Raw genomic sequence first — 23256 nt, 5'->3', positions numbered from 1 at the left:
CCAGGATATACATCATAGGGGAAGCAACTTATAACTTAAAGATCCAGTTTGGAGACTTCTGTGTTTGGAAGCTGAAGTTTGGAGAGTTTCTGATAGGGAAGCCTAGTGTAGTTGGCTGATCATATCAGCATTCCAGTGAAAGCAAGACTAGATACACCCTGTGGGTTCAAACTTTCAGACTTAGAAGCAAGGCCGCTCTACAAAGGAGATAGGCACAATTGGAGAAGTGATCTAATTGAATTTAATTAACCTCTGAGATTTCTCTCCATTAGTAATCTAGAGGTAAGAAACCTCTGTCTTGAAAAATAGCATCATTTAGCTGTGAAGTTCCAAAGTAATACTGTGCTCACTATAAAAATTCAGATTTTTATATAATTGTTGGGTTGAACAACATGAAATTATGAGGTTGTTTGCTGTTGATGTTGTTTTCAAGTCTACAGAGCTGGCAATTTCCAGCAAATGTTCTGAAAATGGGTGGCCTTATAAACTAACTTAAAAGTGCAGTTTGAATGATTTATATCAATTTGGATATCGGTGTCATTTACTTTTTCCTAAATTCATTAGTAATCTTGAGTATAATGTCTGCTTCTTAACACATGAAGCTAGGAGAGGGGCAGTCCTGGTTTAAAAAAAAAAAAAGAACAGAAAGGGTAGGGCTTTAAACTGAAAGAGCAAGACTAAGGACCAAGCAACCACGGCAACATGGGAAGAGATGCTCGCTGCAGCCTTAGCTGTTTTGTGGGCTTGCTTGGTCTTCCCAGCCTTAGTGTGAGGGTTGGAACCAGTCTTGAAGAACCTGCTCAAAAGTAGCATCCTCTGGCTTCTGTTTACTATGGAGCCACAGTTAAGACATCACTATAGAATGAGGGCATCTTAGAGTGTCACAGCATATATTGTAAGTCAATGGAATCTTTTCCATAGAGAACAAAATACAGTTTTCCAGAAGGAAATGACAGCTAGGAAAAGTGTAAAGAAGCCATACTGGTCTGATAACAGCAGAGGAGAGGACAGTAAATTCCAGGGAAAACAAGTAAACAAACAAATAAACAAAAAGAAAACATGTCACATGGGCTTTAATCTAAAAGTTAAGGCTTCCTAAAACAGGTGTCAACCAAACAGCCTAGCATTACGAACCAATGCCCATGGGACAGCAAGGGAGTAGAATTTAGTAAAAATTTGTAAAAAAATTTGAGCACTAGTAAACTATATTTGTACCACTGTGGGCAAGAAAATGGTAATTTTGTCTTTAACAAGGCAAAGCCCAAGCATGTCTATAATAACTTGAATCATAGCAACTCGGTTCAAAATCTGTTTTCCATACAGCCTATGATCATGAAGGTAACCATGAAGGGTTGAAAAAAAAAAGAAAGAAAGAAATGATAAATCCATGCACGAGTGAAAAGCAAGCAGAGAGAAAACACAGAATGGGAGACTAAGGAAGCAATTAAACTGAAAATATTTTACTGCCACCTTGTAGGAAATATATTTCTTTCCCACCAATTTTCATTCTACTAAAAAAAAAAAAAATTCCTTACCAGCATCAAATTGGTACTATGTTTTAGAAAGGAAATCACAGGCTATTACAGGCACTTTCTAAGTTGATTTATTCTTTTCAAATGATTGTCAGGAAATTAGATTTCCAGTTTTTCTTTGTCTACTTATTCTTGTCTCCTGCTCTTGGAGACTCGCATGAAAATAAAAGAGCTGGAAAAAAAAAATCTCAGCTGAATACTATAGCAACTGGAGGACCTACATGGATTCATGCCAATCATCAGAGAGACATATATAATGGTATAAACATGTAATTGGACCAAACATCTGTATTTTGCAAAGATCTCATTTTGCAATCTGTTAGCTCTCCATGCGCAAGCCATCACAGCTGTGAGAGACCAGCTCAAAACCATGCACATGATTGTTTCCAACAAACATCCCGGGAGCTGTGCAGCTAACTCCTTACTATTCATCTTTAGCTACTCCTGGAAAAGGATAAAAATAAGTCCCGAAAATCTTTTAGACCATTTTTGCTAACACAACTTTAGCATACATTTTCTTCTCCAACAAAATAGATTGCGCCATAAAAAAGAGATAATAAAACTTCCCCCGGGAGCAGTGCAAGGCGATCAATCTGCTACCAGCTACTTGGGAAAAATCCTCACACAGAGATACAAGGTCAGTATTTTCATCTATACAATGTAAACATAGATAGCATGAGCCCTTGACCAGAACAAGCCACTTGAGTCAAAAAGTCTACAAAACAAAGACAGGTTATTTCCTTTCTCATCTAATCTCTGCAAGCTTCTTTAATTTATATAATCCTGATCATTGCAAAGCTTTCTTAATATTACAACAGTGTTTTAGTTAGGAATTCACTACTTGATGCAAACTACCGGAAGGCAGAAGCCCTAATTCTTGTTTCCATTTTAAAGTCACGTATTATAGTGTGCTTTACTAAAGGGATTAGATCACCATGAGCACTTGTTATCTCAGTAAAAATGCTTTATTTGTCATAGGACAAAAGAGACCTATGGGGAAGGCTGCCGTCTGAAGCTGACTTCAGGACTTTTTGTGCTCGTTTCTTACCTCTCTAGAATACACACAATAACTTTGTGATGTGCCCGTCCAACAGAAATTCCACTTCAATGAACACAAAAAGATGAGGAGCCTATTCACCTGCAAGAGTGGTTGGCAAGCTCTCCAGCATGCTCACGAGCTGCCAGTGGTTTTTACACTTTTAAACATGGAGGAGGTAACAATTACGACATAAGAACATGGTATGAAATACAAGTTTCAGACTCCATAATAAGATATTCATGTGACAGCCACCCTCATTGAGTTATGGCACCTACTGCTGTTCTCCCGACACAAGCATAGAACCGATCGGTTATAAGAGAGCATCTGCAGTCAGATGCATAAAATGCCTAACTCTCAATCTTCAGAAGAAGAGAATGCTTACTAGTCCCTGTACTAGATGGTTCTTTCTTCATTAACGAGAAAAACAATGTCGGAGCTGATGACTCAGAACTAGTTCAACACAACACATTATTATAATATTCAATCCTCATCCTACTGGTATTGCCTGAGCTAAAGGTTTTGAGAATTAGCTGGAAGCAATTCTCAGAGGAAGGCACTCTTACTTATTCCTCTGCAAGTCTACTGTGTTTCAGCGGTACATTCCTTGGATCTCATCTGCATGTTATAAGTGAACTAAATGGATTCTATACCTGATTATCTTAACATCCACCGATGTCAGATATCCAAAAGAATACATACTGTTGCCAGTGAGAATTTTGTGTGTTCTGATTTTCCTGTAGAGTATTCTGTATCTCGAAGAAATCACTTGATTAAATTTTATGTTTGGCCTTCAGAACAAATGATAGTTACGAATTGTAGAACTTCCATTGAGATGCGATAGTTGAAAGGGTCTTACATTTGCAACAGCTTTCAGCTGAGAAGGGGGCAGGCTCATTTCCCAGTATTCGGCTGTTCCCCACTCAGAAGTCAGCTATGGTTTTTAGAGATGGAGTCTAGACCCCTCAGCAGCATTTATATTGCTTAAGTGCCCCCTTTTTATACTTATGTAGAAATAGTCAATAATGTCAGAAAAGAACTACTATTTCTTGCTCACTTACATTTCCATTTTAAAGATCTTCTTTGGTCAAACCTTATAACTATTAGACTAAATAATCAATGTAGCTTAAAAAAATAGCAAACAAACCTCTTTTCTCAATCAAGGTACTTTTTGATACCTCTTCGTTTTGTCCTGAAAGGTTGAGTGTTTGAAATTTCTCCAGTAAACCAAAAATGTAGTATAGACATTTATCTACCGAGACTCCGTGGCAACACTGCACTAATATACAATGTATTAAACTCACAAGTGACGGTACTTAAGCACCCAAAGATAGCTATAAGCAGAGCTCTGATTGGCCAATCTCCCATCTTTTCAGAAGAGCTATTCTCTTCTTGTTAGTCACAAAACAATTAACACCAAAGCTCTGAGTGGAAAGGTGAAACTTAACATATGAGTAGACTGTATGCATATGCTAATAAGGTTGCCAAACCTTTCCCATTTATTTAAAAATGTACTGCTGGAAGATAGTCTAGAACAAAGATGCTAAAACACAGAAACTTGATATGACTCTGTCCTGCACTGAGACATCCCTCAAGGAACAGGGCTAGGTCTCAGAACCCTAGTTAACACAGAGGGCAAACAGTTCACCTCCTCGTAGGAAAACCTCCTCGGTCCTCTTTACCTATAGCCATACCCCAAAAGGGATTGCATGTATCCTAGGAGATACACATGCCAATCCTCTGTGACGAGGGAAGGGTTTTGAACATGATAAGTTGTTAGAACAGAGTATCAAGTGTTATCATGAGCTGGGAGCTTGTAATAGAACACAAGTGAACACTCCAAATGTCACACGACACACAGAAGGAGGCCAAACCAGCTCGTCTAAACTCTTACGGACCACACAGTGTTAGTGTCAGCTTCTGCTATTAGCCTGCCGCTGATGCCAACAGCCAACAGTCCCCCTTGCTCATGCCTTCTGCAAGGACGGTGGCACACTCACTGTTTCTGGAGTAAGTGCTGGTGCTGCTGCTGCTGCTGCTGCCTATAAGTTTCGATCGTGTGCTGCGGGAGGTACTGCATGAGCTCCAGGGACTCCTTGATCTTCAGCAGCATTTCGTAAGTCTCACGGCCTCTCACCTAGGCAAAACCAGAAATCGAGGAGGATGAAGAGCTGCAGACCAGGCAAAACTCAGTCGCATCTCACTATTTGCGGATTATGTACTGGTAAATACATCTCCTGGCTAAGACATATTTGCAACATGAAAACCAGTATAGCTGGCACTTTTCAGCCAGTTAGAGACACACACAGGGACAGATGAGCTGAGTCCTGTGTATAAGTTCCCAGCTGAAGGTGAGCAAGGAGAGGCTATGCTCCTGTCTATCCTTTGATGCTGTGAACTAGCGTTCTTTCCCCAGCCTACTTATGCCCATCTGATTCATATTTTTGTGTTTTCTGTGGATGACCTTGTTTTAACTGAGGAGAAGGCTGGGCTAAAGAACCCCCAGGGCGCTGGGGGTGAATGTACGCTGCATTCTAGACCTTATGCACGTATCTGCCCCACAATCATTGACCTGAGCATGAACGACAGATGCGCCCAGTTTCTCCTCTACTGTTATTAGCCTACTCTGGTCTCTTTCCTCCGAGATGCCCACCCTGACTTTAGGGCTTCTCTTCTCCCCACATTTTCTCCTTCACGTGTGTTTCCTCAGCCTTGTTCTCCTAAGAACTTCATTACCTTGGAAGTGCTAGGTACTCAGTTTAAGGTAAATGTTTGGAAGGCAAACATTCATCCTTCCTTACAATTGCTTGAGAACCGGCCTATGGTTCACTCAACTTGAATTGATTCCATGGCCTTTCTCATCCTGTTAACTTGATTTTGTCTAACTGCTCATTTCTTTAGATCCAATTCATCACAGTAGCTTCTTCATGACCACATACTGGGATTTTCATGAAATATTAGTGTAGTATAGAAGGTGTAATGTTTTACCTAGAGGGAAAACATCCACTTTCTATCTGTAGCCTTAGAAGTGAGACTGGAAACCTCAGCTCACTGCCTGTCAGATTTCTCTGAGAGCCAGGGCTGGGAAGGCTGGGAAGGAGGCATGCACACCCAAATGAACCTGCTGAACAACTTAAACTCTAATCCCAGGGTGGTAGCTCAGTCATTGCTCCTGATACTGTCACCTGTGTCAACTTGGATGGCATCAGGGTTGAACATCTTACAAAGTTTAAGAAGATCAGCAATAGCCACCGTAGGTGGCAAAGACCTAAGGTAGTGAAAACCCAATGAATGCTAGCCATAACCTAATGACGTGATCTCATTAGTGATGGATAGTCAAGTAGAAGGGATGGATGGTCTTACATAAGAATTGGGTCAAGCCTTCTATGCCTTTACAAGGCTTCTGCTTTGCTTGACTTTGTTTATAACATTCCCTAAAGGACAACAAAGGTTCCCTGCACATAGAAATGGTGAATGCTTAGAGACATGGACATGCGGATTGCTATGAGTCGATTGTCACTTATGATAAACATGTATCAAATGACCCTAGGGTACCCTGAAAGTGGAACAGCTTAGTGACTGCATTGTCAACTTTGTGAATTGCTTATGACAAAAGTTCATGAATGGCAATGCTGTGTCACAAATAAAAATATGTTAATTAAATATTTGATGGCAAATGTCCCATTACGGGGTTGGCTTTGTTAGAATGGGAGAGCGATGAAGTAGAACTCACAATATGAATATATTCTAAGGGAAAGGATCGTGTCATGATTTTAAAAGGAAAAGATCGCCGGGCAGTGGTGGCGCATGCCTTTAATCCCAGCACTCGGGAGGCAGAGGCAGGCGGATCTCTGTGAGTTCGAGACCAGCCTGGTCTACAGAGCTAGTTCCAGGACAGGCTCCAAAGCCACAGAGAAACCCTGTCTCAAAAAAAAAAAAAAAAAAAAAAAAACCAAAAAAATAAATAAAATAAAAGGAAAAGATCATTGCTTTTTTTGATACCTCCTTCTGCCACTATGATTGAACGTGTTTCCCTTCTCTACATTTCATGTGTTTTACTCCTTAATTCCAAAGTGGTGGTGTTGGGAGATGGGGCCCTTGGCATGCTATTTAGGTTGCGAAGGTTGAGACGTGGAGGATGTGATCAGTGGCCCTGTAAATGACTGTTCAGAAAGCTATGCAGCTTTCTATCCTGTGAAAGAGAATATGCAGAAGACAGCAGCATCTCAGAAGAGGGTCCTCCCCAGAACCTGATCAAGGGCAAGTTGCCCTCGGTCTCAGACTTCCAACCTTCAGCCCTGGCACCGGGAGAAATCCATGGTGCTTGTTCACATGCTGCATCATCTAAGTCCCTGCTGTTCTTACTCCACGGAGGGAGGGTTCTTCCCTCTTTCCCTGAGGAACTGGGTGAGGACTGTCTAAGAAATGCACGCTGAAGGAAGGGGAAATGAAGCGACTGTGACAATTCAAGGGGACTCACTGGTAGGTACAGCAGTTCATCATCTGGGGATCTTCGTTTCTTGATGGAAGTCATCTGGATGCCGTGTGTATTCTGGCGAAAAGCTGGAGGAAGAAGTACATAAGCTTCATCGAGAGAGTTTGTGAGAGCTGATGCACTGAGTCTGATCTCTAAAAATACGTACAAAATAGAAACTGCCTAGCAGCATGGGAGATGAGGGATGTCGGTCCTAAGTACCCGTCAATTGATGCTGGTTGTTTTTATATAAAGTAAGAAGGTGAGAGAGAGAGATAGAAAAAACAGTAGAGAAGGCAAACCCAGGATGCTGTCGTGGGGGTGGAGGGGCATTCAGAGTATGTGTTCCCTACATGTGTCTCTGAAAAACTGTTAAGAAAAAGGAAATACAGTTTTCTTGTTTTGCCTTTTTAAGAGTTTTATGGTTCAGAGCATGCATCTCCTAAGAAGTTAAATGTGCATGTTACAGGAACTTTGTTGGCCATAGTAAAATGGGGGAATTAATTAGTGATGAATTGCTAAGGTTTTTAACCTAGCATCTCTAATCAGCTAGGATCCAGGGTGTGAAAACGATCTTTCCATCAAAGCTCAGGTATTCTGTTCTTACTATAAACCACTAAATTGTTGGTAAGTAGAGTCTCTCCAAGATAGGCTGCGCTATGCCTCGTGCTAGCTGCAGGCACAAGAGAAGTTAGAATGGGGTTATGTATATATGGCACATTTGAGTTATTTGAGGAGTTGTCATGGGGACTGAGGGAATCTAGCAGAAAAACATATCACGCTCAGAAGTTGGAAGTCAGTGGTAATGGGTTCTCCGGTGAGGAATATTTCTAGTTTTAATCCATATAAATACTAATAGGTAGTAAGATTAAGCCCTCCTCAAGCCAGGCAGTGGTGGTGGCGTACGCCTTTAATCTCAGCACTTGGGAGGCAGAGGCAGGTGGATCTCTGTGAGTTCGAGGCCAGCCTGGTCTATAAGAGGAGCTAGTTCCAGGACAGGCTCCATATCTACAGAGAATCCCTGCCAAAAAAAAAAAAAGGTACTGTGATATACTTTAAAATAGGCATAGCTATTCATTCCTGGAATTCTAGAACACAGACTACTGAAGGGGAAGAGTTGATGTGAGCTCAAAGCCAGCCTGGTACATATAGAGATTTCCAGGGGCACAGAGTGGAATCTCTCTTTAAGAAACCCAAACTAACTTGGTGAGCTGCCACTGGGTTGACATTTATGTACAGTGCTTTCTAGAACAGTATTTCTGTATAAGTCAGCAGCACATGTGAACAATGGTTTGCAGATATTGTCCACTGGCCCTCGGGACTCTGTGGAGGTGGCTGAGATGAAGACATACACCACAGGTCACGTGAACCCCTTCTAATGATGGCAGCACTTCTGCTTTCAAAATTTTGTACTACAGGATTCTTGAAATAGCCCAATAAGAAATAGAATTAATTAGAATCCAAGTTTAGTACCAAATGTTAAGGTAGCTGAGGTCTCATTCTGGTCACCATGTGCTGTCTAGGCTCAGTGCGACTACATTTGTACATCCCTGGACTGTGCCTAAGGAAATACATTTACGAACGGTACTGTTCCTTAGATCCCCAAGGAAAACAGGTACCACTTTAATCCCATGCTTAATAACTGAAAGACAAAGCGACACCTGCAGCTTTAGGTAACATTCGACCCAGGTGGAGGGCTTATAAAACACAGATCACTGGGACATCAAAAGCAGCAAGTCTAGAACCGGAGCATGTGCCCAGTTTCCAGGTGTTGTTGATGCTATTGGTGCGGACACCAGACCCCAAGTAATCTCCCGCTAAGAACAATTGTAGTTTAAGCAGCCAGTAGAGTGCCCTAGGGTAGGTCTGGTGCGATCCTACTTTCCTTGAGAGCTCAGGTCACACTGGCTCATAAAGCTCACAGTTTGCTCACATGGCCTTCCTAATCTTATTTGTAGAGTCCCACATCTGGAGAAGACTTGACCCTGCCCCATCTGGCCACTACATCTACTTACGGCGCTTCGTACCATCACCGTTCTTTGCGCTGTCCGAAACTTGCTGTTTTCGGATGCTGTCTTCATCGGCCTTCCTGTCTCTTCCGGGGCAAGCGCAGATCCGGGCCTCGAAGCACCGTCGGCCCAGAACTTGCCCACTAGGAATTAGAGAAGAACAACAGGTTAAAGTTACAGGGGTCTTGTCCCTGACATCGGCCCTCGTACGTGTGTCCTCACGCCCTTCAGCATGGCTGCTCAGAGCAAGCGCCCAGAAGCACCTGGCAGAACGTGAAACTGTGTGCATGCCACAAGCAATACAAATAAAGAACATTCCATTCGCTTTGCAAAGACCCTCTGAGCCATTAGCTGAACAGCTGTATTTAGCTACATATTTTGAAGGAAACTTGAGTTAAGCCAGGGGATGTCCCAGGATAAAATCGCCTCAGGCAGCTCAGACTTCTCAAGGAAACCAGTAAATGCCTTGGGGGCCACATGAAAACAAACACTGTCTATCAGAAACAATTCCAGTCAGACGTCAAGTATTCAAGTCTGAAGTGACTTTCAGGGCCTCTTGACTCCCCGCCCCCTTCCCTGACCCACCCTTCTCTGCCTCCACTTTCTCAGATCTTTTAGTGTTTATAGTGGATTTATAGGACAAAGCGCCAAATTGGGGGGCGGGGGGGAGGAGCATGCAGAGGTAGTGAGAGAGCTCAGGATTCTCCTTCACCCTCGGGTAGACAGTCCCACACACGTCACTTACTCTCTTGTTTCCAAAGTAACAATGATTAAAATTGGACGGCGGTTCATTCCCCCGACACAGCTGCTGTTGCACATGAAATTGTACAGGACTGTGGTGAACTCGGTGCCAACCTGGGCAGGAGAAAAAGAAAGGTGTACGTCCGTATGTGCTGTAACTTGTGCCAACGATGGTGTGAATTGACGCTTTTGCGTCTCAGCTCGGCCCTCTTTTGGAAGAATTCGGTTTCTAGCGGCAGGTTTCTGTCTCAGAAAGGATACTGTGTAGTGCACTGGAGAAGCCCTCTTTGCCTTGCTTTCAAGAGATCTTCACACTAATGTTCCCACCACTGGAACAACAGATGGATTCATTATACTGGATCATTGCTCTTCAACCCTGCTCTTTTGCAAGCTGATTCAAATTACTCACTTCAGTCTATAACACAGACATCTCTGGGAAAGGAGAGCTTTTAAAAAAAAATGCTTCAAATAGCAGCAATAATTCAAGGATATTTTCATCGTGGAGATAAAATAATATTACCTAAGTTTGAATGTACATCTTCATGAAGAATATCCTAGAGCTAAAACCACCCTCGGAATTCAATAATCTAAATCGCTCAGTTATGCATAAGGCAAGTCAAGCCCACAGAGTCACATAGCATGTGAGTCAATGCCCAAGGGCCCAGAGCTTGCCAGTCAAACCCAGCTACTGGCTTTGCTCCTCCTGTAGTCTAGCATGCTTTCTACCGCTCTGTCCTCTTTCACACACACATTCGTAAATGTTCCATCTGTTCAGGAAAACCAGCTAAACAATGCTCTGTAGCTTCACCCATTTACAATCTACTATAAAACACACACACACACACACACACACACACATTTGCTTGCACCCACTACCAATTCCCTGCCATCCAGCAAAGACTACAAAACCAACCTCAAGCTGTGAGGCAGGCAGCCTGGGCAGAACCCTACTACCTAGGAAATTCAGTGCACACCCACAATTTTAAAGAGATGTGTTCATTTTTATTTTATGCATTTTGCTTGCATGATGTGTTTGTGCCGTGTGCGTCTGGTGCCCCATCAGCCAGAGAGGGCATTTGATTCTCTAGAACTGGAGTTACAGGCAGATGTAAGGAACCCTGTGTGTTTGGTGGGGAAGGAGTTGGAAACTGAACTTGCCTTTGGAAAAGCAGCAAGTGCTCTTAATAACTGAGCCTTCTCTCCAGTTTAGGATTTTGAAAGGGGTGACATGAGAACAAGAGATATTAAAAGAATGTTTTGGAAGTATTTGGTGGCAAGGGTGAACACAGCGATAAACACCAGATCCCGCATGTTACCAAATGTGCGGGATTCATTCTGCCCTGCTTTGCTTTTTTACCTGGGGCGGCTCATAAGGGACCAGCACACTCTGCCTTCCTGTGATAGGATCTTCCACATACTGGGCATGGCTGTTCCCTTCTACTCGAATCAAGTGACTAGGAGGGGCAATCTGTCCTGTAAGTCAGAAAAAGACAAAATAGTTAGTTTACAGACCTAATAATAAAGACTATGAAATGAACTGTCACAGAAAGAATGATAGCAGTGACCAAGGAAACCCTGTGTATCATAAAGGACAGACCTTGTTTGCAGGTGCCTACCGTGGATGACACCTAACACTTCACACCAACACAGAGTTTTGTGACGATCATTGTCTAAGGACGGTTCTATGGTCTGCAACTAAAGGTTAACTATCTAAGCTTTCCTAGAACCCTGTTCTACATCTCTGATTTTATCCATTGCATAGAATTTTCCTAGGTAATTGGAAAACAAACAAACAAAGAAGCTCAGCCTAAGCCTTTAACTGGCAAAAAATACAAAATGAGAAGTAGAAGAAATTAGCTGAGCATATAGCTCAGTGAAGGAGCACATGCCTCCTACTTGCAAGGCCCTGGGGTCGAGCCCCACTGCTTCTAACAAAGCAAGCAACACTAGAAGGTGGTAAGCACTGTTGATCTTTATATTTTCTCCTATCCATCTTTAGACCTGGATTTAGTCATAAAGATAAGAAACTTTCTGTCTTTACTGCGTTGAAAGAGTCCCAGATTGGAGACAAGAAAAGGGAGCAGGTTTTACAAAAAGGTCAAAGCAAAGCCATAAAATTGAGATGTCTGGCAATGCTCCAAAAGAAAGTGTTCTGAGAGGGACCATAAAGCAATCTTTACCCTTGAGGTATCAAGTTCCAGTCTACAAAAACTATTCAATAAAAGTAAAAAGCTAAGAATATCAACATATTCTCTGCAGAACTGGCTATTTCAACAATATTATGTTGAAAATGAAGGAAACTTCCAAAATATTGTTGTTTTGATGGAACACTGGCATTTAGGCAAACTGAGGATTAAACCTGCATGTATAGGATATTTTTATGGTATATTATTAATCACAAAGCAAGAGACAAAATATGGATAATGCAGTCATGTAGACAAAACTAGAAATTATTGTATAAAAATCAGGCTGGGATATTTGGCTATATTTTCTCCTTCTAAATATTTATCCAGCCTCTTTCTTCTTCATGAATTTTTTCTGCAATCCCTTCTGTGCCCATGTTCACACATTCCAGCTGCATTCCGACCTTTACACTTGCAGTGTTTTCTGTGAAGTGTTCTAACCCCCAGCCCCCAGAGGATTCCTGTCTACTTCCGTCACTCTTTGCGTTCACTGCCCTTGGTGGAACCAGAATGCCAGATCTATGTGAACCCTGGGGAACACTCACCTCTTCTATAACACTCTGGTTAGATTTGGGGCTCCAAAGATGGGTATACATTACACATGGGCACCGAACTTAACGGGAGCCCCCAAGACCCCTCCTGGAAACCTGTCTTTCTTTCCACTATCCATTTGTTTTGAATCTTTTATTTATTTTCTAACCTACTCTTTCCCTTCTCAATTTCTATTCTTCTTTCTTCTTTTACTTTCTCATTTGTTCATAATACCAGCTCTTTTACATTCCTTCTTTCGGTCTTCCTTGCCTTCAGTTTCCCTAAACTTGAAATATCACTCAGGGAAAGGCACCCAAGTCAAAGGATATGATAGCCACAACAATTGCCATGCTATTATGTTCCTATTTTCTCATTCGGACTAATAAAGTATTAAGTAGTCCAATTACTGTGAAAGTCACAAATTTATTTATCAATATTCTTAGTCTGAAATCAGAAGCAGCACCTTTCCCATCAAGGAGCTTGACTGGACAGGAACAGAATCCAGGTCCCCACTGTTCTTACCCTCGTTGAACTCGCGGCTCAGCTCGTGGTTAGGGCACCGCTTCACGACCTCAGTGACATGCTCGGCTTTCTTGTAGACAGGCATGGCACGGATGACAGCGCCCTGTGGGGGTGGCGTCATCACCTTGATCTGGATGGGGCATGTCTTTGCAATTTGACAGTACAGCTTCTTCAGTTCTGTGGAATACTGCTTAGAGAGGAGAGGGGCCCACAGGTGGAAGGGAGAGAGAACCGGTAGGAGATGTTACTCCAGATCAGAACAAGCAAACCACAGTCACTTGTGGAGTCACGTGCTAGGCTCTCACTATCACAAGCATGGCATGTGGTAACTTTGTAATAGGAAGCTACATTTAATCAGTATTGATAATTAAAGAGATAATTTTTGCTACTTTAAATAAAATTTCGTTTCCAAAACATAGTGCATTTATACTGTTATTTCTTTAGTGCTTTCTCTGTTTCTCTGTCTCTCTCTCTTTTTCTCGGGTGTTTTTTCTTTCTTTTTCTTTAAACAAGGTCTCACTATATAGCACTGACTGGCTAGCTTATTTACAGATATCTACCTGTCTCTGCCTCCCAAGGACTGGGAATAAGAGCCTATACCACAATGCCTGGCTCTCCACCCCCCCAAAAAAAAAACTCACACATACCCGCCCATCTTTGGTTGAGGAAATTAAAGTTCCCAGGGGTTTAAAAAGTAATACGAGTGCCGGGCGGTGGTAGCGCACGCCTTTAATCCCAGCACTCGGGAGGCAGAGGCAGGCGGATCTCTGTGAGTTCGAGACCAGCCTGGTCTACAAGAGCTAGTTCCAGGACAGGCTCCAAAGCCACAGAGAAACCCTGTCTCGAAAAACAAAAAAACAAACAAACAAAAAAAAAAAAGTGATACGACTTTTTCAAAAGGCCCAAGGTATTGGTAGATAACAGCCCCTGGGAGAGAGAGGGTCAGTTTTCTTTAAGCATGTGGCCTCTGATAGGTGCGCCAAACTCCAGAGTAGGCACTACACTGGAGTATTTGGGAGTTCCAATTGGACCCCATGGGTTTGAAAGGGAGAGAGAAATAGTTCAGGAAGTTGGGTGGGTAGGAAGAGAGAGTAGATCTGGGAGGACTTGGGGAAGGGTGAGCAAATATGGTTAAAACATTGTATGAAGTTCTAGGATAAAAATCTTAACCACAGTAACAACTTCACAGGTTACCAGAGAAAAACAAGAAAAGAATGTTTCAAGCTTTAGGGTTGGCAGACTATAATATACCTTATAAGAGATTAATAGGAATTAGCATTTGTGGAACTTGGTTTTAAGTCTGGCAATACTGAAGAGATTTTTGTCTGAGATCCATAGCTAAAACACTGATCTACAAGAGCTCCCCCGACTCCGAGTTCTATCCTTATTGTCTGGTTCTGCAGTGAAAGAAACCACACACAGAAAGCAGCAGCAAGCATTTGGTCCTCTCCCTCAAATGGCCAGTCTAATAGGAAGCAGCTAGTTAGGGCTCTAGAGGGAGCCCATGCAGCCATGCACAACTGTCCAGTAACGAGTGAGAAGACTTTTCCTTCCTACTCATTTTTCTTCAAGGAGAGTACATGCCCTGGTGATGAGCTGGCTTAGAACTTATGATTTAAAAGGTTGAAGACTTAAGGGGACAAAGTTCTACCTGCATTGCCTCCTCTAGCTACCTCTGACTCAGAATAAAAATTGCTCTTTCTAATCCTAACTCCATGTTAAACTTCATCATCCCAGTTCCCTGGGTCAGTGCCTCCTCGTTGCCTTCCGACTGACTCCAATGCTGAGGTAAAACCACCCAGGCACTAGAAATCTGGGCCAAGAGTGGGCACCTAGTAACACAGATCCAAACAGAGGGTAAACACTGAAAGTGGCAGACCTACCCTGGCAGCATCTTTCTCCCTGGGAGAAAGAACAGAACAGCAGCCAGAATGACAAAGGACTTCCTTTTGATATGACCCACCATGACTATGACTAAGGAGACAACCCCTACGAAGAAGAAGAAGAAGAAGAAGAAGGAGAAGGAGAAGGAGAAGGAGAAGGAGAAGAAGAAGAAGAAGAAGAAGAAGAAGAAGAAGAAGAAGAAGAAGATTTAAATTGCTTTATCACTTCCTTTTGACACAGAATATTTATTAAAGTAATACTTCATTTTCTTCCAAGCATATGAAACTCTCAGTTAAAATTTCCTAGTGCTAAAGTGGTATTGCGAAACCAGTCCTCTGTGTCCACAGACCAAGTGTTGAACACAGTCAAAAGCTTTTACATAGCTTGAAGAAAAGGAAGCATGCCTTTTCTTCTTTAAAATACTGAACGAAATGTAGATGAATAATTTTTGTTCCTGTGTTCTTAAATCTATTTACTTTTATTTCATGGGCATTGGTGTTTTTCCTGCATGCATGTCTGTGTAAGAGGGTCAAATTCCCTGGAACTGAAGTTAGAAACAGTTGTGAGCTACAGTATGGACCCAGGTTCTCTGAAAGAAACCTGAGCCATCTCTGTAGCCCATGCTTTTGTGTTCTTAAATGATGACTTTGCAGACATCTCATTTCAGGGCATATTAAAAACTCACTTCCATGGAAAGCTCCAAAGAAATCAACATAACTATTTGTGTTTCAGCTGCAAGAAATAGTTTATATAATCCTTCCCTGTATTTTGGAAAACAAATAGCACCTTATGACACTTGACTAAAGATCGGTCTGTTGGAAAACAACTGAAGGTGACCACAGTCTCTCTGCAAGCAGGGAAGGATTATAATAAAAAAAAGAATAAATGTTCAGAAAGAACAAGACCAGTCCCTAAGAGCGACTACCCACTGTAGTAATTAATACTCTATAAACAAAGCTGCAAAGACTAACATAACCAAGAAAGTGTAGGTGCGGGTAAGTATGTCGGTTGACACAGGGCTTGCCTAGTTTAACTCCCTAGAAACTGGATGTCATCCTTGACTACACAAGGGGTTTGAGGGTAGCCTGGGATACAGGAAATAACTGTTTCACAAAAAGAAAACAGTAAGTTGAGGCTTCATCAAGCACGGCTCCTTACTCATTCTCAGGGAGGTAGGTGGGCAGTCTAGCTTCTAACTTTAAATAATCAGCACTGTCATTAGAAAGGGAATCTTCTCACAAGACTATGAGGAAGAGATTACAGGTCCCCTGCCTCTTATTGGAACCCCCCCTCCTCACCCCTGGGGTCAGAGGATTCAGTACCTGTAGTTGTTTAGGTATCACAAAGGGAAGAAAGTTCATGATGCATTTATTATGAACACCAGCCACAAGGAATGAGGCCTGCACTCCATGGCCAGCGCCAAGCCCTCTGCCGAACCCATACATGTTCCCACTGATCAGAGAATGACTTCCAAGCCTCCTAGTTTGACGACTGTGGCCCAGACTTAGAAAATCAAAAAGGAAAGAAAACAATTCTTTGGTTCTTAGCGTTCTTTGAATTCAGAATTGCAGATAACATATAATGGACCTCTTATCATCATCATCATATTTTAGATAAGAAAATGAAGGTACAGTGGGTGAGGCCTTGCTTGAGGCTACACAGACATTGCACAGCTTCACATTCTCTCCCTTTATCACTTTTTACCGCCATTAGCTTCGAGTCTTTCTATTCTCTGCTGAAGGCACAAATTTGTACTTTTACATGTTTCTAATTTGCAGCATTAGGGCTCTTTTGAATGAACTTCAAATGTACACAAACTTCTGGGGCATTAGCATGAAGCTCTATGAGGAGCGAGTCTTTAGTTTTCATTGGTTGTGGTACTTGAACAAAGAAAGCAAGTTACACGCTGGGTTAGGAGGAAGGCCCTACCTTAACTTTCTGTCAGTGCTGTTGGCCAGTAAGGCTCTGAGGAATGCAAGGGCAAGCAAGGCATTGCCTTCTAACACATCTTGATGAAGACTCTATATGGGCCTTTGAATTCTGGCTCACCCACGTCTTACCCTTCCCAAGCCTGGCTCTTTTCCACTGCACTTTTCTCAGTCTGCGTTCTACTAATAAGAACTTGTCCCTCCTTTATTTTATCAATCTCAGTATGTTTTGCCTGTATGTATGTACATGTACACGTTCAAGCCTGGTGCCTGCAGAAATTAGACAAGGCCCTTGGTTTGAGTTCCCTGAAGTGAGTTACAGGTGGTTGTGAGCTACCATGCAGCTTTTGGGAACCAAAATGCAGGTCCTCTGCAAGAGCAACATGTCACCTTAACCCCAAGCCACCAAGTGAGCTGTTTCGCCTCTGATATGAGCTTTTCAATGCAAACTCTTTGAACACAGTTCAAGTGTGCTGTTCCCCATCTTGTACACTCTGGCTTCCCCTTCATTCTCTACATCAAGCCAGGACAACTGAGAGACCCCCAGGATGTCCTGCTTCGGGGATGGGACTTTTACATATTCTCCCATACTGATGATGTTTCCTATTTGACTAAATCAAAATATCTGACCAGGGCCAAGCTGCATTATGTTGTTGCTTCTGGTGCAACGAACGACCAGGCCTACAACACAGGCACTGGAGGACCAAAAAGGCCTGGCAGGGCCCTTCTTTGCAAAGTCCAGTCCCCAAAACTCTGTTTCCTTCATTATTGGCAAATTAGCTCTGTGATGACATTATGATTTTCATATATGACTTTCATATGCAGCCTCCCTGACCTATCATGCATTAATAACTTCTCAGATTTGGCCACATCTTTTATCTCTTATCAAATAGCAAAAATGGGAAATAGATTTATGTAAATATTTTTATATACCCTGGAGATTCACATCATCAAAGACTGCGATTTGAACCCATCCGGTGTTTCCCAAAAATCTCTAATTTGTTCTTCAACTCTGCCTTGAGGTTTTCTGAACTCTAAAGCCTAATTTGTGCTTTACAAATATTTTGCACGTAGGTCTGTTTTGCTTCAATCAGCTTTATTGTTGCACAATTTTCTATAAACTACTGTAGTTTTGACGTGTTTTAAGTCGGTGACTTTTGAGAAGAAAAGGTACAGAGTTGCGCAATCACAGGCCCATTCCAGATAGAGAACAGTTTCAAACTCTTCCCGGAGAATCTTCGCCCGGATTATTAGCCCTCCCCAGCTCCTGGCCACAAGCAATCATTTATGTGCTTTCTGTGCACCACAGTTGCATCTTTGTGGAACTTGACATACACGGGCAGATAGACTACACATTGTCCTGGGAAGATACTTCTGAAAAGTGTGCGTGGCTTCATATATGTCAGAATTCCATCTCATCTACAAGTAGGGGTCTGCTACGGATCGTTTCACTATTTCTGGTTTTCTCTACTATGGACAAATGATTATGGACATAACTGACTGTGACGACATGACATTGATGCTTTTCTTAAACAACTGACTTTTCTATGTTGATCATGTAGTGTGGGACTTTACTAACATAGTCATTCTAGTAGCTTCCAATTTTCCACACAGACAACCACGTCAATGACAAATATAGTCTTACTTCTGACAAAGAGTAATTCTCTAGCCCACAAGAGGCCTCCCATTACCTTTTGAGATTTTTTTCCCCTGTACATATATACATTCAAATGAACTGGAACCATAAAAAAATAATTATTAATTTAATATATCATGCATGTTTTTACTTAAAAAATGAAGATGAGTTTTCTGTTTTTATTCATTACATCTTAGTAACATCTATCATTCCATTTTCTTTAATTCTGAAGCTCATTTTATATCTCAAGACATTAGAGCATCTTTTTCTTTGGTTTGTATATTGAGAGAGCCTGTCTTTTATATTCTCCACTGTGTTTCCCATAGTGAGTTCTGTGGTATTATATTTCAGACATTGACATAATTTCTCATTTCAAATTTTATTCCTTATGCCATTTATGTCCATTTTAACAGCCACCTCTCCTTTAAGCCTGTTGGTCTGGCTTTATTATTTTTTCTCTAACTTCATTGTGCCTACATTTTACTTATGTTTTTGTGTAGCCACCTTCTGAAGACCTGCTTCGAATTCCTAAGATATTTTCTTTGACTCTTTAAATTGGTTCTCTTTAGTTAACTTTGATTTTACCCTACAGACCCAGAATCTGCTTCTACTATTATCCAAGAATATACCAAGAAACCGTCAGAGCCAATGTTTGTGTCGCTTTTATGTTTTTCTTTTGGTAAAAGGTTGCACGACTGCATAAAGACACAGGGATAAAGCGAAGAGGCCAGACTTAAATCTGCTCTTTTGACTTCTAATCCAGTAATTGTTGCCCTAATTGTTTGTCAGACAGAAGTCTGTTTCCTGGCTCTGCAACTGGATCCTTTTGTCCTTCACAACAAGACTGCTTTGTTAACTCCAGTGTTACCTTATGTTAGTTTAGTTTCTTTAACTAGAACTATTTTTAAAAAAATCCCTCCTGCCCCCATTTCCCCGGTGTTTCCCAATTTGTTGCTGACTCCATTGACTGAGCCAGGTCTTGGTTGACCACTAAACATCTGGGGCCCTGTGCTAAAGCCAGCTCATGCATTCAGCTTGATTTTAAAAAAAAAGAGAAAAATAAGAAACTGGCATTGTTTTTATAAACATTGTTCTAAATAATACTGCCTGATGCTCTGTGCATATCTTTTATGAGGAAAACAAGAATGTTGTACTTTTAAGTCCAAATATTTTTTCCCACTTGTCCACATTTTTTTATTGAGAAAAGGAAAAAAAAGTATCCGCCTCCTCCCAGCCTCGCATTTCCCTCCCCCTCCTCCCATCCTTCTCCCCTTCCCCCAAACTCCTCTCCCCCTCCCTCTCCAGTCCATAGAGCAGTCAGGGTTCCCTGCCCTGTGGAAAGTCCAAGGTCCGCCCTCCTCCGTCCATATCTAGGAAGGTGAACAACCAAACTGGCTAGGCTCCCACAAAGCCAGAACATGTAGTAGGATCAAAACCCCATGCCATTGTCCTTGGCTTCTCATCAGCCCTCATTGTTCGCCATGTTCAGAGAGTCCGGTTTTATCCCATGCTTTTTCAGTCACAGTCCAGCTGGCCTTGGTGAGCTCCCACTAGATCAGCCCCACTGTCTCAGTGGATGGGTGCACCCCTCGTGGTCCCGACTTCCTTGCTCATCTTCTCCCTCCTTCTGCTCCTCATTGGGACCTTGGGAGCTCAGTCCGCTGCTCCAGTGTGGGTCTCTGTCTCTATCTCCATCCATCATTTTCATTCCTTTCCCCTGTCCTAATTTTGGTTCTTGACACTTCCTGCCGAAATAACTTAGGTCGAATGCCAACTTATTCTTCAGTATCTTTAAGAATATCTTTACGATTACTCCCACTGTCAAGTTTTTCTTTTCTACTCTATATTACTTCTCCCCCGCCCCCTCCCTCCCTCCCTCCTTCCCTCCCTTCCCCTCTCTCTCTTATCCACAGTCAATCCATCATTAAACATATCAGCAAAGCCGACTAAAATACATCTGGAAAATACAGCCCTGTTCCCCCACTCCCATCCACCAGTTATTCAAGCAACTCTATCTATGGTCCTACGTGCAAACATAGTTCATTCAGTTCACAGTGCAAAGGACAGAGGAGGAGGAGGAGATGATATGGAAGAAGAGGAAAATTTTAATTTATCTACAATATTTATTTAATGAAAACTGTGAAGCAACATAAAATACTAAAGTGATGATAACTACTTGGGCATCTTAACTCATGTGCTTTTGCTGTCTGTTTTTATCTTTGAGTAATTCCTGCCCAGCTAAGTAATACACAGCTCTATCCCTGACTCTTAGCACAAAGAAGCAGGTAGACGGCAAGGTTAAGCCAGGCTGGGATACTCAAGGACTCTGTCCAAAAACAAGCAGACAAAGAATACTTCTTAATTATGATGTTTAATTTTAATTGTTAACTCGAGTATATTAAGAAATACCTAGAGCCAGGCAGAGAGAAATGCTTGGATTAGCAAGGCACACCTCAGTTGCTCGTAGGACTTTGCTAAGCATCATCAGAACAAGGAGGATCCGGCCTAAAGAAGGCTTAGTGCACTGATGGATTTGAAATGTGAGCGGACCACTGGGACATGTGGCACTGTGGAAGGCAGGATGAGTTGGAAGAATTAGATCACTGGGGATGTAACCTTGGGGTCTGTATCTTGCTCTGGCCGTGCCCTGTTTCCACCATAGTGTGAGAGGTTCCACTCTGTTCTGCCTACTGTGATGGAGGGAAACCTCTGAAACCATGAATTCATCTTTCTTTCTTTAAAATGGTTCTGTCAGGTATTTGGTCACAGTCACAATTAAAGTGACTAACTCAGTATAATTTCTTGTGCTGAGGCTAAAACCCTCTTGGGCTTTGCACTGAGCTAAGCCTCTAGCCCCCTGGTTTATGTTTTCCTTCTGTAAGGGAAAAATGAGCATCACTAGCCAGTAAAACGCTGTCAGATCTGTGATTTCAGAAGTCATGGAACACAATATGCCAGGACCCACAGGAAATATTAGAGAGCACTTTGTCCAAACTGCATTTCCCTTTAATTTTCAGATATAAAAAGCCACAAAGAGACACAGCTTATTCATTAATTCAGCAAATGTGTATTAAGTACTCAGGCTCGGCCTCGTAGCAATACACTTTCCCATCAAGGAGCTGGCTTACAGGAAACATGGGTACTAATAGATCTACAACTTGAAAATAAGTTATGAAAAAAAAGAAGAAGGAAAATGAAGGTCCATTCCATCTGAAGGGCATGAAGGCATTATGATGCTAGTTAGGGAGTTAGGGAGTGAACTCAAATTCCCCCACTTTTGCAAGGGACTGCTTTCACAACACATATTCTAGTTAGAGGGTTTCCCTAAAAAAAAAAAAAAAAAAAAAATCAGCATGGCATCCTTAAGGTCTCTACCTCAAGGTATTTTGAGCATCAGATAACTTTGCTAAGGTTTTCTTAAAAACTCAATTCAGGGAGTTCTGACCTATCAGGACCATGTGGTTTAGCTACTAGATTTACAGGGGAGAAGCTAAAGCCCAGAGAGGAGATTGACCAGCAGACTTTGGTGTGAATTCCAATGAGACCATGAGTATCACTGACTTTAGAGAAGAGGCCCAGGGTCGAACTGTTCTGATGGATAAAAGTGAATTAGGATAACTTTCCAATTACGAAAGCACATGACAAGATAAACTAGTAGGTTGTTCAGATGTCATATTTTTAAGGCATCATCAACTTTCAGCAAAGCAACCGCCGTATGCTTTGGTTTGAGGACATCCATTTTTGTCTTGTGCTTTTCTTCTTTAAATATAAGCACATTTTCAGATTGCAGTAAAAAAGTAACTGGAACACAAAATGTCGACTGCTTGCTGAATAACCTACTGCCCGAGGTCGTGGGTTGAGTCAGCTGCCTTCCACTGATCTTCTCGCATATTCTGGTAAGGCAGTGGGTACAGATGTGGCTCTCTAGGAGAGCTTTCTTGTCGTGTGGTTTGGTTTTTCAAGACAGAGTGTCTCTGTGGAACAGCTCTAGCGGTCCTGGAACTCACTCTGTAGACCTCAAACTAACAGAGATCCACTCGTCTCTGCCTTACTAGTGCTGGGATCAAAGGTGTGTGCCACTATCGCCTAGCAAGAGTCTGAATGTGAGATTATACTAGCAAACACTGTGATAGAGAAAACGGCAGGGGGTGGGGGGGGATGAAGAAAGCACATTTGAAATAATTGGGTTCCAAAGACAAAAGTAATTGACTTCTCCAAAGAAATCACAAACATATGATAATGCCCTGAGAAGCTGCAGGCAACTCACATGATTCCCCAAGACAGTGAGTTAATCATCCAGATAGAAAAATGAGTGTCCTCATTGAGATTGAGATGATCTTGTAGGCATGTCCAACTTCTTCTCCCCCCCTCCTCCTCCTCCCCCTCTTCCTCCCCCTCATCCTCCTCCTCTTCTTTTTCTTCTTCTTCTCCTCCTCCTCCTTCTTCTTCTCTTCCTCCCCCTTATTCCCCTTCTTCTTTCTTCATTATCATCATTGTTATTGTGTGTATGTCTGTATATGATGTATGCATGGCTACTAGGAATGGGGATTTGACATGTGTGCCACCCTATGCATACACAAATCAGAAGACAACCTTATGGGATCAGTTTTCTTCTTCCTCATTGAAATGGATCTAAGGGATTGAACGTAGGTCACTAGGTTTGAGCTGGTGGTGCTGTCATACCGCCTCCTAAACAACAATATTTTGGCATTCGGTCAAGAGATTCTCATGTACAAAATTCATGCTTGAGACCTGTACAAGTGATTAGAAAAGTTTCTTA

The 23256-nt window shown here is 42.1% G+C and overlaps 1 protein-coding gene across 5 annotated transcripts in view; it reads right to left on the bottom strand.

The window, feature by feature from the left end:
- Tp63 (tumor protein p63) overlaps positions 1-23256 on the bottom strand; it is a 204304-nt gene that overhangs the window by 14471 nt on the left and 166577 nt on the right. For 3 of the 5 annotated variants that reach the window (XM_041677999.1, XM_041677997.1, XM_041678000.1), the window contains exons 5-10: positions 13029-13215; positions 11150-11265; positions 9797-9906; positions 9058-9194; positions 7049-7131; positions 4569-4705 (exon numbers count right to left, since the gene is read on the bottom strand). In XM_041677999.1, coding sequence (XP_041533933.1) covers positions 4569-4705; positions 7049-7131; positions 9058-9194; positions 9797-9906; positions 11150-11265; positions 13029-13215 — 770 coding nt within the window. The remainder of the gene's footprint in view (positions 1-4568; positions 4706-7048; positions 7132-9057; positions 9195-9796; positions 9907-11149; positions 11266-13028; positions 13216-23256) is intronic. The other 2 variants (XM_041677998.1, XM_041678001.1) reach the window with 1 other exon arrangement.

This window comes from Microtus oregoni, unplaced genomic scaffold (genome assembly GCF_018167655.1).
Source record: "Microtus oregoni isolate MIOR12 unplaced genomic scaffold, Mior012 000029F_ref0000214, whole genome shotgun sequence".
NCBI classification, from domain to species: domain Eukaryota; kingdom Metazoa; phylum Chordata; class Mammalia; order Rodentia; family Cricetidae; genus Microtus; species Microtus oregoni.
The sequence above is the reverse complement of the archived record's forward strand: the minus strand, read 5'-3'. Positions and strand labels throughout refer to the sequence as shown.